Genomic DNA, 18,108 nt, shown 5'->3' with positions numbered 1-18,108 from the left:
ACCAAATGATACTGCTTTCTAGTGCAAATACACTATTTTATAATGATAAAAGTGAGGCCAGGCCCACAGTATCCAAATGATTACCCACCATTACATACAATACCCTGTATTGGCCGTCAACCTACTCAAAATTATGAGAGAGAACGAAAGGGAAAGATAGGACTTTTTCCTTTCAATTTTATTATGCTCAACAGCAAGCCAAAAGTAGGGAGCTTTGGTAGAGTGTCCTCACACTGAGAAGTAAAATAAAAACCGTTAAATTAATTTTGTGTACCATTTCAACTTTCTGGGTTGGAATGAAATACGCGTAAATGTATAAGCTATGAAATACAAATTGTGTATTTCACTGATTTGCATATGAGTGCAAGCTCTCATATTTGCATATAAAGCTCACTTTGCACCACAGAAGGATCATCAGTAATATTCATGCTAATAAATTAAAACTTTTAATTTTAACTTAATGAGAATGGTGGTAAATGGCAAATAAAAACTAGTACTGAGGGAGCGTCTCGCGGGCCGTAGGAGGAAGATGGCGGTGGAGTCGCGCGTTACCCAGGAGGAAATTAAGAAGGAGCCGGAGAAACCGATCGATCGGGAGAAAACGTGCCCGCTGTTGCTGCGTGTTTTCACCACCAATAACGGCCGCCACCACCGAATGGACGAGTTTTCCCGCAGAAACATACCGTCCAGCGAGCTGCAGATCTACACTTGGATGGATGCAACTTTGAAAGAGTTGACTAGTTTAGTAAAAGAAGTCTACCCAGAAGCTAGAAAGAAGGGCACACACTTCAATTTTGCAATTGTTTTTACAGATCCTAAAAGGCCTGGCTATCGAGTAAAGGAGATTGGCAGCACCATGTCTGGGAGGAAGGGGACTGATGACTCCATGACCCTGCAGTCGCAGAAGTTCCAAATAGGAGACTATCTGGACATAGCAATCACACCTCCAAATCGGGCACCACCTCCTTTAGGGCGCATGAAACCATATTAAATTTTATTTACTATTTCTTGAATTATTTTTCATTCAGTTATGTAAAATAAATTCTTTTTCTTCCCCTCAAAAAAAAAAAAAAAAACAACAACAAAAAACTAGTACTGAGAAGAGCTGGGATCCTAGCCCAAGAGTTTTTAGTTCTTACCACCCAATTTCTGTGCTTTACAGTGTAATTACAGTACCCCAGAAATTCACCTTCATTACATTCTGAATTTTGACTATCCTATAAACAAGCACAATAAGCTATGAATCAGTGACAAGGACGTGAAGATTTTTCAAGGTCTCAAGGTTTTATTAGGAAATATATGCTTTATCAATGTGCTCAAATTCTGTTAGTGAAATTCCTAAAGCAGAAAGTTAACAGGAGATTATGTTAACTCACGGACTTATTGATCATCATTTTTTCTAACAATTTACTGAACATAGTGCTTCAGAAATAGTTCTATTCATGTATCCATTAATTGATCATCCATCTACATCCATCTCTCTCTCTCTATATATATATACATCTAAACATTTTTATAACAAATATTTATTAACCATCTACTATTGCCCAGAATGCAGTGAAAACAACCCTGATTAATCTCCTGTAGAGGAACAGTCATGAGTTTCCAGGAATTTTTGGACTGAAATTAAATGGCATCAATATAATGAAATAAACAAATCCATTTAATTTTTTATAAGATCTAAGTAGAAATGTAGGCTTAATAATGTGGGAAACTGAACTTTAATCATTAAACTGAAAAATAAGAACTAGCTGAGGAGACAAGAGAAGGAGTGAGTTTGGAGAATAAGAAGGGGGTGGTATCACAGGAGCCAAGAGAATAACTTAGAACAGAACATCACCAGAAATGAATCGGGGACTTTTATCTGGGAGCTGTATAAAATTCCTCAAGTAAAATGAGCAGTATTACTTCAAAAACACTATGGACAATTAACTTCTTCAAAGTACAATAGGGTTGTTTCTCTGTAGACCACTGGTGACAACAAGTTGCTATGTAATTTTCACATCCCTAATAATTATATGCACTTGCATTTGGCATTCCATTGTGACTAGGTTTTATGCTGCTATTGTTGCTCCCTGTTCAACCCCTCCCACAAAGGTGCTGGGTGGTGGTGGGAGCAGCTGCAAACCCTGTCATCAGCAGACTCCTCTCCCCCAGTCCCCATCACCAGGAAGGAGGGAGTCATGATATTCTCACAGTGAAGGTTTTACTTCTCTGTTGAATTTTGATGATGTGAACCCTACAACACTCTTTAGAGGTAGGCAGTGGTTGTTAGAGCTGTGCAAGAAGTTCCCACTGACAGTACACATACCACAGAAGCTGGCATTGCTCATAGTACAACCTCAGAAAAGACACTTTCCAATGTCTACGATAATTTCCGTCATACATAAAATAAATGACAACTTCCCATCTCATGGGAGGGTTTTATAAATTTATCAGAGAGTGAATCAGAAATACAAGAATGGGGTCAAATGCAAGATATTCTAGAGTAAGGTTTGGAAAACAATTACACCCCATAGGACAAAGGTGGCCCCTGGTTTCTTCTTGTAAATAAAGTTTCATTAGAATACAACCACATCCGTTTGTTTACATATTTCCTATGGCTGCATTCACACTACAATGGTAGAGTTGCCATGATTATGTCAATTGCTTTGAGTTGTGACAGAGACCACATTACTCCCAAAGCCGAGAATATTTACTATATGACCTCTTACAGAAAAAGTTTGCTGAAATAAAGGCTAAGAGTGGAGGAGAAAAGTGTGTATCTTTTGGTGAGAAAATCCATCCATAACAGGGCAAAGAGATGACTTTCTGAGAGAGTCAAGAGCTAGAAGCAATCTGTCCTCTTTGCTAGGCCTTTATTGAAAATGCCACATGAAAAAAATTATAAGAAAAAAAATCAGGAGGTGAGATTAGGAGGTGAGGGCTGAAGGCTAATCAGTCTTTAGCAGTTATAGTCTTCTAAGAAATGTGAGTGAACGAGCAATCCTGTCATATCCTTTCTGACTTGTCTTCTTTCCCTGTATTGGCCGTCAACCTACTGAAAATGATGATAGAGGAGGAAAGGGAAAGATAGGACCTTTTCCTTTTCAATTTTATTATGCTCAACAGCAAGCCAAAAGTAGGGAGCTTTGGTAGAGTGTCCTCACACTGAGAAGTAAAATAAACACCGTTAAATTAATTTTGTGTACCATTTCAACTTTCTGGGTTGGAATGAAATACGCGTAAATGTATAAGCTATGAAATACAAATTGTGTAATTTCACTGATTCTCATACAAGTGCAAGCTCTCATATTTGCATATAAAGCTCACTTTGCACCATAGAAGGATCATCAGTAATATTCATGCTAATAAATTAAAACTTTTAATTTTAACTTAATGAGAATGGTGGTAAATGGCAAATAAAAAATTATGAAATACTGATAGACCACAAAAGGAAGGGAAACCCTGTAGATTTTAGTACGTTTATCTGGCTCTTTGAGGAAGGGGACTCTTGTTTTCATTTTGCAATGGGTGCGGACAATTAAGGGGTTGGCCCTGTGTACTGACCAGCATCCTTTAAGATCAACTAGTCTTAGAGAGTCTCTCCCAGCCACCACCATCTGAGCTGCTATTGCCAACCTCGAGCTCCTGGAGCAGCTGAGCGACACACTCCACGAAAACAACGGAGTGACCTGCCCACTCGTGACTCAGGCTGATGTGTGTGTCTGCTGGTGCAATAAAGCAATGCCCCTTCTCATCAGCTTTGCAATGGAAGAGACTCCTCTACAGAAAACGGCCATTGCTAACAAGGATTTATTCAGGCTTTGAGAGGCTAGAGAGGACAAGGGCTTGGCAGCAAGCATGGTTCCCGACCCCTGGGGGACCACAGCAAGGCACTGTATATCCAGCCCTCCTCTTCTCTGATGCAGGGGTGCAGACAGTCAAGAAAAGACACCTGCCACAAACGTGATACCATGTCCTCTTAAGTTCAACTGATTTATTTGGCAACAACACCCACACTGGCCAGTTGGCATTTGGCACCGGCCAGAATTTCCTGCCTGTGCCCCAGCCTTAGGTGAGGACATCAAAATTGCTCTCTGCGAGGGTTGGCTCAAGCCAGAAAGAAGAGCTCCAAAGGCCACTCAAAAGAATCAAGAGGTGGTAACAGCCTCAAGCTAGCATTTCAATTACAGGCTGTGACAGAAACCTGGTCACCCAGGTGCTTCTGCTTTTCAGTTTGGCTGTCCCTGTGATTCCGAATGGCCTTTGTGACCCACTTTGGGTACATCCCTAGAGGCTGCAAAAAAAAAAAAAATAATAATAATGATAATAAGGAGAAGAAAGAACCAGTCCTGATCACCACCTAACCTGCTGTCCACAGCTCTCCTTGACGTGCATGTCCCAACTCTTTGTCAGTAAGTGGCCCAAGGAAATTCAGGTTAATTACAAAACCTTCAGCTACGTTGGCTTCCTGAACAAAAGAAGCCAGGGGTTTGAGGGATTTATGCAAGAGAGATGGACAGACTAAGTAAAGCAGCAACAGCTCGAGAACGAACGCACAAGAAGCTGGAAACAGACTCTGCTAGCGGGGAGACTGCGTAGCACAGCCCCTTTCCGCCGTATGCCAGGTTAGAAATGACAGAGTCATTCCAAAGCATTACTTTTCAAAGCCCTTCCATCAACTCTGCAGACTTACCTTCCAGCTGGGAGCAGTAATTATTAACTCAGCAGATAGGTGCTTTGTCAGATTAGAAAGAAAACAAATCTGCTTCAATGAAGGGAATAAACAGCCCCTAATGTTCAGCCAGGGAAGCTTGTGCGTTGACAGGACATAATTACCTTTCATTGCATGTAATGATATTATCACTTTTACTTTGTTCCTCCAATTCCAAAATTATAATATACCTCCCTCGCTTAATTGGATGCTTGGGCTCCTCAGGAATTCACTTAACTCAATGGCATTTGCTTTTGTCATGAGGTAATTATTTGCATTTTATGAAGAATTCATTGTGTATACTTGGAAGCAATATGTTTTATTTAAGAACTCCTCATCACAAATACCAAAAAAGGGAGGCAAACTGCCTCTTTTCTAACATCATGCCAATTTGTAACTCTTTTAACAGTTAAAAGGTCACAAAATAATATAGCAACCCAACGCAGATAAATCTCTCCTATTTCCATCCTTGGCACACCTTTCAATTTCCAAACACACACAAAAAACTTGTGTTTCATTCCCAGAATCAAAAGGTAACAACCTATGTAATCACTCAGATCCATCTGTCCTTTGTTGGATGTCTATTAATAATGTCGGATTAATGAAGTGGGAAATTGACGTCCATTTCAAATATGAAAATTTTACAGGGGATGGTGGGTGCTACCACAATATCCAAATTCTACTTTACAACTTTAAATTTTTAGAGAAGGAAAAGATTAAAAGAACTCATGAAAGAGAACAAATGAAGGAACCTACCCACAGAATGTGAGCCAGACTCTCTTCTGAAATCTTGGGGTAAAAATAAAGGGAAAAAATGCCCCAAGAATAACCTTAGAAGTGCCATACAGTGCTTGAGGACAATCAGTTGCTTTTGCCCTCTTGGGAACATACTAGGTAAAGCCCAGGGGAACTACTTGGCCTCAAACTTAAGGATGAAGTATGGATTTGCTCTTTCTATTTCCCATGATGACAGACTCCTATCACGTGACTTGACAATTATGCTTGTGGTTAACAAAACAGGGAGGTGGGACACACAAGCTGCTTGCATTTCCTCAGATGATTCTTTTCTGGAACTAGGTAAGTCAAAAATACCTTTCACACTGACCCCTGAACTGACTGGCAGAGGGGAATGGCTAAACTTGTCCCACGATGGGCAATGTCCATCCTGGAGAACAAAGTGGAAGTTTCCACACCTCATTACGAACCTCCACTATTCAGGTTTCGGGACTGAACTCTCCTGCATTACAGAAGATAGTGACTCGGTTTAATTGCCCACCACGGGAATTGCTGGCAGAGTAAAAGAACAGTGTGTCTTGTCCAATAAGCATGCAGGGCTACTTTTTGTAGGTTTACAGGGGGAAGGTAGCCAGAAATCCAACAGGCCAAAAAAGAAGAGGAGAAAAAAAAAAAAAAAAAAGAAGGAGAAGATGAAGAAAAGGAAGCCTCTCAAATGCAGAACTTGAAAAATCAGGGCATGTATTTTTGCAATGACCCTCCAGTCTCCTTTCCCACCCCCGATTGCTATCCCCAGACTCCAACTGGGCTGGCTCTTCATAAACATCTATCTTGCCAACGAGTGTTCTAATATTAATTTTGACCATGTTTTAATTTTCCTTTCAATCTTCAAAAACCAAAGTTCCAGATTTATGAAGGACTTTTTTTTTTTTTTGTATTAACCCTCCACACCCTCACAGTCCAACAAGAGTGTTTTTACTCCGTTTAATGAAAAAAATGGGATATTAGGACCACACAGAGTTCCCTATTCTCCATGACACGTATTATATGTCTCTAAGGAAGTTAAACAGATCTTGCACAGTTGAGTATGATGGCAGGACTATCACTTCCACCATCCTCTAAGATCACGGAAGGTAAGAAATTGTCTTAGTGATCTTGGTATCTTCAGCATATACTAATGTTCAATAAATGTTTGGTGGATGTATGTTGGGTGGGCCAAGAAGTGCTTTTAAAAGAAGCACATGACCAGACGACCAGGCGGATGGGGCCATTTCTAAAGGATGCTGAATGGGGAGGGCAAGCTGGGGAAAGGAGGTGAGAGGGTATGGCTGCGTGATCGCAGGGGCGGTGATAAGGCTATGGAATACAAGGGACTTAGCATTAAGTCCAATACATTAGACTCCAATACAAAGCCAAAACAACCGGGGCTTTATAGTCTGATGATGTGGAAGAAACGCTAGTCTGACTCTACAGAGGATGTGGCAATCCGCACTTCTGGGGAACCTCACCTTTTCCCCAAAAAGAAGATTCCTCAATGTAGCTCACCATCTCCCAGGTCACTTGTCAAGTTTTAATGAAACCTCTGGTCTCGCAAGAATTTTCTAAACTTGCTTTATCCAAATCAGATCACATTAAGAGCAAAAGGAGGTGCTGTCTGTAATTATGTCAGAACAATACTCATAAACCAGGACTCTCCTGGGCAGACAAGGTTATACGCCTCCATCTACACTTCTCTATACGCACATATATGGGTCATCTATATCTATATTCTATATCCATTTATAACTATATCCACAACTACATCTGTATCTGAACCAAGAGCTATGTTAATATCTATATTTCTATCTACAACTATATCTAAGCTTTATGCATCTAGATCCACAACCACACCGACATCTGTTATTTTTTTTTTTTTAAAGATGTTATTTATTTATATGGCACAGAGAGACACAGTGAGAGAGGGAACACAAGCAGGGGGAGTGGGAGAAGGAGAAGCAGACTTCCCGCTGAGCAGGGAGCCTGATGCGGGGCTTGATCCCAGGACCCTGGGACCATGACCTGAGCCGAAGGCAGTCGCTTAACCAACTGAGCCACCCAGGCGCCCTTCCTGAACCTATTTCAAAGTGCAGCAAACACTGATAACCAATAGTCTATTGTCTATATAATGCTATACAAATGTACATTAATATGTGCATAATGGCATTAAAATTTTTTAACCCTATGCATTACCAGTTTTTTTATAAAATATAAGGTATTGGTTCCACTCTAAATAATTGGGGATGGGAAAAGGAACATGAAATTTGAACACATTTAACTACCGTGGGCTGTGTTCTGAAGGACTCATCAAGATAGAATTAGCTCATTATTGAGCTAGAAGACTCTAACTTTGAACATGGGAAGCCTGGATCTTCCCATAGCTTCATTAATAACTTGAAAGTAGTTGTACCACCATCAAAACCAATTGTCTGATTTGGGATATCATTTGGATCCTAAGACAAGATAAAAAAAGAAGACATCTAACATCTTTCAAAGAGAATATGTAAAAGAGTGAGAAATTAAATGCAAAGGTGCTAATTACTAGTCACAGCTTAATTTTCAAATTGTTCTTTTAACTCACAAAACTAATGAGTAGAGATATACTCCACACTGCAAACCAGAGCTCGACAGAAACTTGAGTAATTAGAGTATTTCTTTGTAATGGAGAGTACTCAGTAGATAAGAAAACACCACCACCAGAATGATTCTCATTTATAAAACCCACTGGCGATAAAGAACAAACACTTTTGAAATAAGTACTGTTCTTCACATCTGATAACAATGAGTCTGAGAGAGCTGTGGAAACTTACTTTTCCAGTAAAAAAAAACCCTACAGATTTGGGGGCACCTGGGTGGCTCAGTAGGTTGAGAGGCCAACTCTTGATTTCTGCTCAGGTCATGATCTCGGGATCCTGAAGTGGAGCCTGGTGTTGGGCTCTGGACTCAGCAGGGAGCCTGCTTGAGATTCTCTCTGGCTCCCTCCGCCCCTCTCCCAGCTTGGGTGCAAGAGCACGTGCTTGGGAAGAATGACACTGGGGACATTGGTTTTTAATGCTGCTATTTAGTAATCAGTGCAGCTTTCTCTATGAAGTTGCTGATTTACTCTTACAGGTTATAACAGCCGGTAGGAGGCCAGTGTAAATGGTATATTCACAGGTGGGCTTGCCCTTAAAAATGTCAAGGACATGAAGGGAAATGCATGTGGCTAGGGCTAGCTGGGATTCCTGGCATCTACAACCAACAGGCCTTGGTTTGGGTTTCCATCTATTATTGATCAACTGGCTTGGAATGCACGGGAGCCCAAATCCAACGAGGAAAAAGAAAAATGCATTTGCCTTGGAAAAGTCTATGATACACCTCCATAAATTTATAATCTGAATCTTTTAGAAAGTATATTCTTATTGTTTTGAGTCAAAGCATCTAGGCCACCTCAACTGAGCCAATTACATGAATTCATAACGATGTTACAAAATGGATAGCACAATGTAATATGACAAAATATCATCTTTTCAGCATTATAAAGCACTCGGGGAAACCGTACGAAATGAACAACTCAGAATCTAAGGTATAAGCAAAACTGTTGGTCTTTCTTCCAGTCTTTGTGCTTTCTGGGAGATTCTACTCCCACGGCCAATTCCAGTGTAGTTTCTATGGTAGCACATCCTCAAGAAAGCCTCGAAGAGGCAGAGGACCACTGCACACAGGCTCCCTGTAGTGGGCCATGTTCATGGGCAACTTGAAACTTCCCGAAGGCCAGGCCCTCAGGAACAAATTGTACTCTGAAGAGTACTGCTCTCCCCTTTGCAGGAAATTCAAGAAAGAGGAGAGATTTGGGCCACAAAGACTGGAAATCTGACCAAAACATTCATATGTTTTTCGCATAGATAGCTTCCCATAATCACCTGGAGGTGCTGGGTTGTGCAGAGACCAAATCCCCATAAACAATCTTCTCTCTCTTTTTTTTTTTAAAGATTTACTTATTTATTCATTTGACAGAGAGAGACACAGCGAGAGAGGGAACACAAGCAGGGGGAGTGGGAGAGGGAGAAGCAGGCTTCCTGCAGTGCAGGGAGCCCGATGTGGGGCTCGATCCCAGGACCCTGGGATCATGACCTGAGCCGAAGGCAGACGCTTAACGACTGAGCCACCCAGGTGCCCCCCAAAAAGCAATCTTCAAAGATTTTTATCTTTATAAACATGATCCCCCACCTCATAGTGACCCTGTCTGCTTATCAGTCCACAGTCAGATTGACGAGAACAAAGAAATGCAGCCTGTAGTCTGAAAAATGCTTCCCTTGGCATTCAGTCTCAACTCAACTGTATTAGCTTAGGATCAAACGTGCTTACTGATCTAGAATTTACTTTGAAAATTCTCATACTTAAGAATATTCCACATAGGTTGTAAAAGAAAGCAGGGTAGATCCTTGCTTTTTTGCTAAGTGCAATAGGAAGACTCATACCATTGCGAAAAACCAGAGACCTATAGCCACTGATGCCTCCAAAATTCTTTGGTGGTTCCTCCGAAACGTAAACATAGAATTATCTTATGATCCAGTGATTACACTGCTAGGTATATACCCACAAGAATTGCAAGCAGGGACCCATACAGATACTTATAAAGCACTGGTCACAGCAACATTATTCATGAGACCCAAAAGGTAGAAACAACCCTCATTTCCATTGACAGATGAATGGTTAAACAAATGAGGGCTATCCATAAAATGGATTATGTACAATGGAACATTATTCAGCCTTGAAAAGGAACGAAATTGCTATATATACCACGCCATGGAAGAAACGTTGAGGACATCATGCTAAGTAAAATAAGCTATACACAGAACAAATACTTTATGATTTCACTTATATGAGATATCTACAATAGGCAGATTCATAGCGACAGAAAGTAAAACAGAGCTTACCGGGGGGTGGGGGGATGGGAAATTATTTTTTAATGGGTACAGAGTTTCTGTTGGGCATGATGATAAAGTTCTAGAAATGGAGAGTGGTTAATGGTTGTACAATGTTCTGAATGTACTTAAATGTCACAGAATTGTATACCCCAAAATGTGAAAATGTTAGAAAAATTTACCTTTATGTTATATACATTTTAACCCATTAAAAAAAAAAAAAGCACCACAAAAGTCCAAAATCTTAGCCAGTGTAAGCGAGAGGAATGCATATAATGCTGTTAGCTCATGTTTTTCGTTACGAATGACCCAGAAACATTCCTGTCTTGACCAACTCTACAAAGCAACTGAAATGATAGTCCTCCATGTCAAACTTTAGTTCTAGCCTCAGACAGTGGGTACAACTGGCCTCGGATTTACTAATGAACACTTTTGCTCTTTCCCAGAATGACCTTACTGTAGTGAGAATTATCCGCTTAACATGGCACGCGACCCACTATGAAGCAACTGCATGTCACAAGACATAGAAGACAGAGGAGATTAAGCAGCTTGACCGATGACCTCCACATGTCTATGAGCCCCAAAGGGAGGCATGTTAATTCTCTGAGTCAAGGCTGGAAATAGAGACAAGGAACAGGAAGAAGATTTCACAGTTCAAGCTGTCAGTTCCACCTACTTGATGAAGCAGTCTCGGCCATCCCGGTTCGCAGTCATCTCCCATCCATAGGGTGGCGCCTGGTTCAAGCCCCAGGTGCCCGAGGGAGGTGGCCAGCCAGAAGCCTTCGTCCTGTGGCTGGAGAGAAAAAAAAAGAGAGAGAGAAAGAAAAGCATCATTACACCTGACACCTGAACATTTCTTCTGAGACAAACTCCAGAAGGAGCACGGGGTTTGCTCCTCTCAACTGGGGGCTATATCCTCAGCTGATTAAATGAATAAACACAACGCGTGATTTTACGACAGGTACCATGCTCATCGGTTTTCCTCATACTGTCTTCCTTCCTTCCTCACAGACACCCTGTGAGGGAAGTACGTGTATTCCATTACATGTATTACATTTTACAGATGAGGAAACAACGAGCGGCTCAGAAAGATCAAATAACATTATGAAGGGCACAGTATCCATTTTGAACAAAAGTTTTGCACACATTCCATTACACTATGCCTCCTGATACCAGACATCAGGAAGTGTGGCAGATAAGCAGATATCACACGCAGTATCAAGACATATATGTAAAGGCTGTTTTTATGGATATGAAGCAAATAACCTGAAGCCACAATTTCCTGGCCTCCCCCAACCAAAGCACAGAATTTCCACTCGTATTAACCACCTTCCAGTCAAAGTGAGATATAACCCAGAGACAAACTCTCCATTTAAGGTGCAGAGAAAATCCACACATTAGCTTTTACACTTTCAATTCAAACCCTGAATTTCAGTCATCAGCAAAAGGGAAGGGTAGGCTACGGAGAACCGTCTAGAAGCCTGCATTCCCAAGCGCAAGAGTAAAGGTGAAGTAACTGCATGTGACAAGCAACTGCGACAGGCAGGACGGCACGGTGACAATCTCCAACCAGAGGGCAAAGCCCAGGTTCTGGAGCACTGCTGAGTTCTGGCCGTTCCTCTGCCACCAAGGACCTCCAGAACTTCTACCGTTTGCGCAACAACACTGAAAACTGCTTCAGAGCAAAATCACAAGAGGAAATATCAACTGCCGTTTCTGGACTGGCCAGTATCCTTCATCGTTCGGTCCACCCACCCGACGTGAATTTCTGGATGGCCTCGGAGATCTTCCAGACTGTAAACTGGGGTCTCCAAGTGACGGGTGGGGGTGGGGGGAAAGCAGTGCTCACACTTCCAGGGCCTTGCACTCAGCATCTGAGTAGAGAACCTGGGAGCCTTTGACAGGGCACCAGGGACCACACGCACAAGGTGCACAGCCCTGTGTGGGCAGCGGTCCAAAGCTAGCAGCCCCCCTGCTGCAAGCATCCAAAGACAGGGTGTCAGCTTTTCTGAAAGGAGGCACCTCCGAATCCCCCAGAACACAGGGCAACTCACCCCCACGTCACACCCAACGCACACATCTGATCATAACCCAACACCTCTCTGCAGGGGAAACAAGCCCGTTTTCGGTAAGACTTCTCGATGGGAAGTATCTTGCATAATTTCAACCACCTCTGTTGCTGTTTTTTAAACTTCCTTTCTGGTTTCCCACATCCTTCATGAAGCATGGTGAGCAAAGTTCACAAATCTAATACAGGTCTGGCAAATTTAAAATCCCACCATAGGATTCTTTCTCGCCCCTAGACTATTAAAATAAAAGACAAGGCAACAGTTTCTGTTCCTCTTCTCTGTGCAAAAGTCAGCAGGGGCAGTTTCCTCTGGAGGTTTTATAAAAATGGGCTGCTTCCCTACAGTTAGAGAACACATGAATTTGCCATCCCATGGAAAGAAAAAAAAATAAACGCCAATTTCTCTGAAGTACCAGAGAACACATTTGGAGAGCTTTCTGAGGTTGGACCAAGAACACAAGCCCTTAGGCGATGAACACACCATATCCTGTTATTAAAAAGTTTTCCAAAAGCAGTTTTCCAAAAGTACAGTAAGAGGTAACACAAGGAATACTCTAGTGAAAGACTGTTCATGTAGAGAATGCAACTGTTTACACTGGATGAGTAAATTATGCACTGTATCAGAATGTTAATTGTTGCCAGAGAGGGCTAACTTACTAAAAACAAACGGTCTCTTCTTTTAGGTATTCTTCTCTTTCACTGGCCACGGCCACCAATGCCTAAATCACTAAAAGAAAGACACAGGCTTCCTAATGTAATTGGTGTGTAAAACACAATATTAGTAGGCCTGAATGTTATTATAAAGTACATCCTGTCCTGTACAGTATGTTCAGAAAGCAGAAAACAACAGTTCATGAAGATGTTTTCCAGTAAAGACGTTGGTCATAAAACACCCAATGAAGTGCGAATACTAGAGAAATTTACAAATGCTAATTTAGTTACTTCAGTTCAAGGACATCAGCTGATATTAAAAAACTGAATAATTAAAATCAGATATGTCATTACGTCTGTTAGTGTGTTGACATAAAATACACGGGTTGGAAAGGAATTAGTACAACTTAGCAAATTAAAATGCACAAAGAACAAAAAAATAACACCCTAAGTATCTAAACATAACAGTCTTAACAAAAATCAAGGACAAAGGTCATAATTATAGAAAGATTTGGCTCCTGCTTCTATGAGTGGGATTGCTGGAGGTCCACCCAACAATACGGACCTTATGAGCTGATTGTTTGCTCTCCCTTTACTAGGGACCTTCTTTCCTGGCTCCAACCTCTGTGTCTTCACCAAACCCTCCACCACTCACAAATGTGCCCATCCCAGAACTGCTGAGAGACAGTCTTTTCCATCAGGAATGCAAAGAGTTAGCATCTTGCAGAGCAGTACATGGGGCCAGTGCTTATAAAAGTAGAGTTCACTTACTGGTTTGTACCAGAGGCCTCTCTGATGCAGATATTATACCTTCGCTGACACAGTTCTGTGCAGAACTCCTCCTGTTGGGAAAAAATACTGACTCTGGGTCCCAGTGTGAGATGCATGCCCTTTATTTCCCCCAATCTCCCAAAGAGTCCATTCGGAGATCCTGGGTAGTCTTCCCAAGGACTGATACCTTTTGTTATTGCTCCTCTTTGAAGGAGGTCTCACTTTTCTTGTCCAAGTTCCTATTAGCCTCTGTGGTGCTCTTGACCACTTCAAAGACTGTTCTGTAAGTAGAAACCTGCAGTGCTGCTCAGGAGCCAGCAGGACTGAGGATGATAAGCAGGCTGGCCCCACTGAGATCATTGCAAGAATGTTCTCCAGCCCAGGGTTGCCAGAATTGCCAATTGTAAACATAGGACATCATGTTCAATGTGAATTTCGTGTAAACCACAATTTTCTTTGCATCAGAAGATCTCACATAATATTTGGGGGTTACTTATATACTAAAAAATGGATTCATCATTTATATGAAATTCAAATTTGACTAGACATCCTATATTTTATCGGCAAACTCTACTCTAGCACCTCAAATAATTGAATACCCAGATTTTCTTCCACAATCAAAGAAGACAGCTTATCCACGGAACTAAAATATCATAGCCCAGAATTCTGAAGACTTACCCTCACCTAGTAGTGGGACCGAATACTACTCTCACAGAGTCTATGATGTGCTAAAGAAGCACCCTCAGCTCCCTGACTAGCCTCAAACCAAAGTACACCCTCCTAACGTGTCTTTGGGAGTGACAGGGGGATTACAAGTAGTCATGAGTTAGGGGTTGATCTATTTCCCAACTTTAGCTGGTAAGAATCACCTCACACTGCTTGGTAACTATAAAGATAATGAGACCCCAGAAATTACGATTTAGCAGGTCTGGGTTAGAACTAGGCATCTATGAGTGAATGAGTACATGTGTGTGCTGAAACAAGCAATTCACATAATTCTCTTTTGGATAGGATTGCTAGATTTACCAACCCAAATGAAACGAAAGAAAACAAGAATGTCCATGTCAATTGAAATTTCAGAAACGTAATGAATAATTTTTAGCATAAGTGTGACCCATGCAATATTGGGAAATACTGATAAAAAAATAAACATCCAGATTCAACTGGATATCCTGTATTTTATAGGAGCCATGGGGCTTGGGGAACATTAGTCCCTGCTACTCAAAGTTTGTGTGAAAATCCAACGGCATGAGAATCTACTGGGTTCTTGGCATGACGTGAAATCTGCATTTTATCAAGATCCCCAAGTAATTCCCATATGCATTCAAGTTCTCTAACCACAGCCCAAATCACTGATTTCCAACATGAAGCCTCGCAGCAGGTTGGAATCACATGGTGAAAATTGTTAACTCCAGATGCCTGGGATGGAGGCCAAGCACTTGAGTCAGAATATCTGAGGATGAAGCCTAGGCATTGGTATTTCACCCCAAGATGGCCACCCACTGATCAAAGTCATTCTATATTTGTATTTGAGCTGATTGAATCAGAGCAGCACGGCGTGTTGCTCAAGAGCCTGTCAATTTGCAGCAGTGGGTTCTCCAAAGTGTGGCCCCAGGGACAGCAGCGGCCACACCAAGGCCTCTATCACAAATGCAAATTCATATGCATCACCCAAGACCTATCAAAACACAAAACGCTGAGGTGATGGGGCTGACCAAGCAAACCTCTGTTTAACAAGCCTGCAGGCAAGGCTGGGGCCCACTCAACTTTGCTAACCACTGAGTTAGAATCAGACTCTCTTTAATCCAAGCCCTGCCATTTCTTTTCCACAATCTTCAACAAGTTCTTCAACCTCTAACCCACTTGGTCCCAGCTACTCCTCTATAAATGCTGGTAAGAGGACCAGGTCCTTGGAACAATTAGTTTTGTAAGGCACTTCCTACAGTATGTGCTAGAAAGTCTCTGCTAAATAAATCCCAACCTAACTTAGACGGGAGACAATAAGGGACTTTGGGGGTAAGGCAAGAATAGGTGTCTATACTCGTTCTCTAAATAGAAGAAGGGTGAATGGCTCAGTCCTCTATTCTTTTCCAGTCTGGCAAGAGCAGGGTAATAAGGGGCTGAATCAAGCCAGGTTACACCTTCTTCCCGGGTCACAAGTTGAGTTCAGCTGTTCTAAAGGCAGAGGAAACATCAGAAAGTTTGGCCCAGGAACCAGTAACCCCAGCTGTGTGTGTGATCCTAGGTAGAGAAGCTAATTTCCACTGCTCTCAGGCCCCACCTTGAGACTGTCTGCAACCGCAGGTTCCGTCACTGCAGCCCTGAGATCACGGTTGTGTGAACCACTTTCAAACACTTAGCTCAGCCTTCAAAATAGCGACCTACATTGCCAGGGCTATTTCAGTCACTCCAGAAATTCCTGGCCGCTGACTGAACCGCTTTGCAATGCTGTGCTTTCTCACATCTATTGTTTGCAACAGATCGAAAAGGGTCTGGACAAAAAAGATCTTCAGAGAGGAGAGGATGTGAGAGCAGCCAGGAAGTGGAGGGGGAGAGCTGCGGAACTAACCGGTTTAGGGACCAGCGGTGGAAGCCACGCCCCGTGTCCTCCTGTGTGCCCGCCTCCAAGCCCCGGACGCAATCCGGGTGGCCAATCTGCCTCGGGAGAAGGCGGGCTCTTAGAAACCATGGGCAGGCCAATACAGTGACCTGGACGGGGGGGGGGGGGGTTAGAAACACAACTCAGGAGGAGAGAAAGGGATGATCTCTGGGAGAAGGACGGTGGGTGAGGTCTGGGTCCACAGTCCTGACGCAAACCCATTCAAATGCTGTGGCTCACGAGCTTTGTGACCCTGGATTCTAAACTCGCCCTACTTAATTTTCATCACCTGTAAGACAGACTTAGTCTCGCTCAGTGGTTCTCACCTGCGGGGGGTTTGCCACCAGGAAGACATTATTTTGGAGACAAGTGAGGTGGGCACAAACGGGGCAAGGGGAGGCACCTCAGGCACTTAGTGGGTACAAGGCATGGATGCTGCTACACTTCCCCCAGGACACAACTCACCCCCAACACAAAGACAAAACGACATCAGTGCCCCTGCTTAGCTCCTAAAGTTGTGGTGTGAAAGAAACAAAATGATGAACGTACAGTTCTGACCACTTTCCTTGATAGATACTTGGGGCTCAAAACACTTTGGTTGAAAAACAAACACACAGAACACCCCACACATTCTCAAAGTTTCCACTTAAAGGCGAATTCGGATAAGCAGAACCTATGTTTCCATCACAATGAAAGAGTTCAAAACCGAGGTTTGCCACTGAAAGCTTCAAGGCTTTGGGTAAATCATTTGGCCTCCCAGGGGTTTAGTCCTATGTGTAAAAATAAAAACACCAACATCCAGCTCTCAGTGATGTTATGCAGATAAATAATAATATGTGCCAAGCACTAAGGTCCAGTGGTTGACTCACTGAGAATAGTCTCATCAAATGCTGTTGTGTTAGAAGTGGTTATCATCGTAATGAAGGTAATTTTAGTATTTGACCTCATAGTTTAAACACCACTTCTACATACAGAATTTCTTTTGATGCAAAGTTGACTTCATCATGGAACAAAATGCCTGCTAGAGCATTCATGTTTTTGTTTTAAAGATGCAGAAATGGACCTCAGAGAGAATGTATAACTTACCCCATAGCCAATGGAGGCACCATAATGGCCTCACTGGAGGGAAACATGGGCAGCCATGGACTTGGACTGGAGACCACATGTTGTGGCAAGCACTGTCTGTTTCATGGATTGTACTAGGGATGGAAATGGTGGGGAAGAGGGTATAGCCTCCGAAAAATCTCCCCATGCACAGATCCTCCTGCTGTGACACAGCCAGTTAGGAGAATGTCTATGATGAACCCAGGGCTTCCTGCCCTAAATTCCTCTTACTTACACAGTGTCATTATGAAGTGTGACTTCAACATATGGGCTTATTTAGATACCTGGTAATATTTTGGATGACTAGTCAGAATTAACCTGCGTTTGAAACTGGTATTGAGAAATGAATTCTTCTATCCATTTCAGATACTGTAAAACCTAAGCCACATCTATTCAGTTACTCATCCCGGACATCCAATGAACTTACAAATCCAACAAAATCCAATTCTTCCCCAGAATTTGATCATCCTTATCTCTTTGGACTCACAGAGATTATTTTCAGAATACCCCAAAGTTATATAGTGTTAAAGATGATGTTACA

General features: G+C 42.2%; 2 protein-coding genes across 2 annotated transcripts in view; one reads left to right on the top strand and one right to left on the bottom strand.

Moving 5' to 3' along the window:
* The window catches only part of FRMPD4 (FERM and PDZ domain containing 4), a 198,292-nt gene extending 184,376 nt beyond the window's left edge, over positions 1–13,916 (bottom strand). Inside the window, exons 1-2 of the mRNA XM_064573738.1 lie at positions 13,865–13,916; positions 11,051–11,167 (exon numbers count right to left, since the gene is read on the bottom strand). Of these exons, the coding sequence (XP_064429808.1) occupies positions 11,051–11,088 (38 nt within the window). The 5' untranslated portion in view covers positions 11,089–11,167; positions 13,865–13,916. The remainder of the gene's footprint in view (positions 1–11,050; positions 11,168–13,864) is intronic.
* On the top strand, positions 502–1,070 carry LOC123844289 (histone deacetylase complex subunit SAP18-like). The gene has a single exon (XM_045874565.3). It carries the CDS (start codon positions 530–532, stop codon positions 989–991), a length of 462 nt encoding a protein of 153 aa, XP_045730521.1. The 5' UTR covers positions 502–529; the 3' UTR covers positions 992–1,070.
* Positions 13,917–18,108: the final 4,192 nt, after the last annotated feature.

The sequence above is a fragment of the Mirounga angustirostris genome, unplaced genomic scaffold, assembly GCF_029215605.1.
Source record: "Mirounga angustirostris isolate CCGP_5_RB_7025 unplaced genomic scaffold, mMirAng1.0.hap1 SCAF_11, whole genome shotgun sequence".
NCBI lineage: Eukaryota > Metazoa > Chordata > Mammalia > Carnivora > Phocidae > Mirounga > Mirounga angustirostris.
This window is presented reverse-complemented; position numbering and strand designations above follow the sequence as displayed.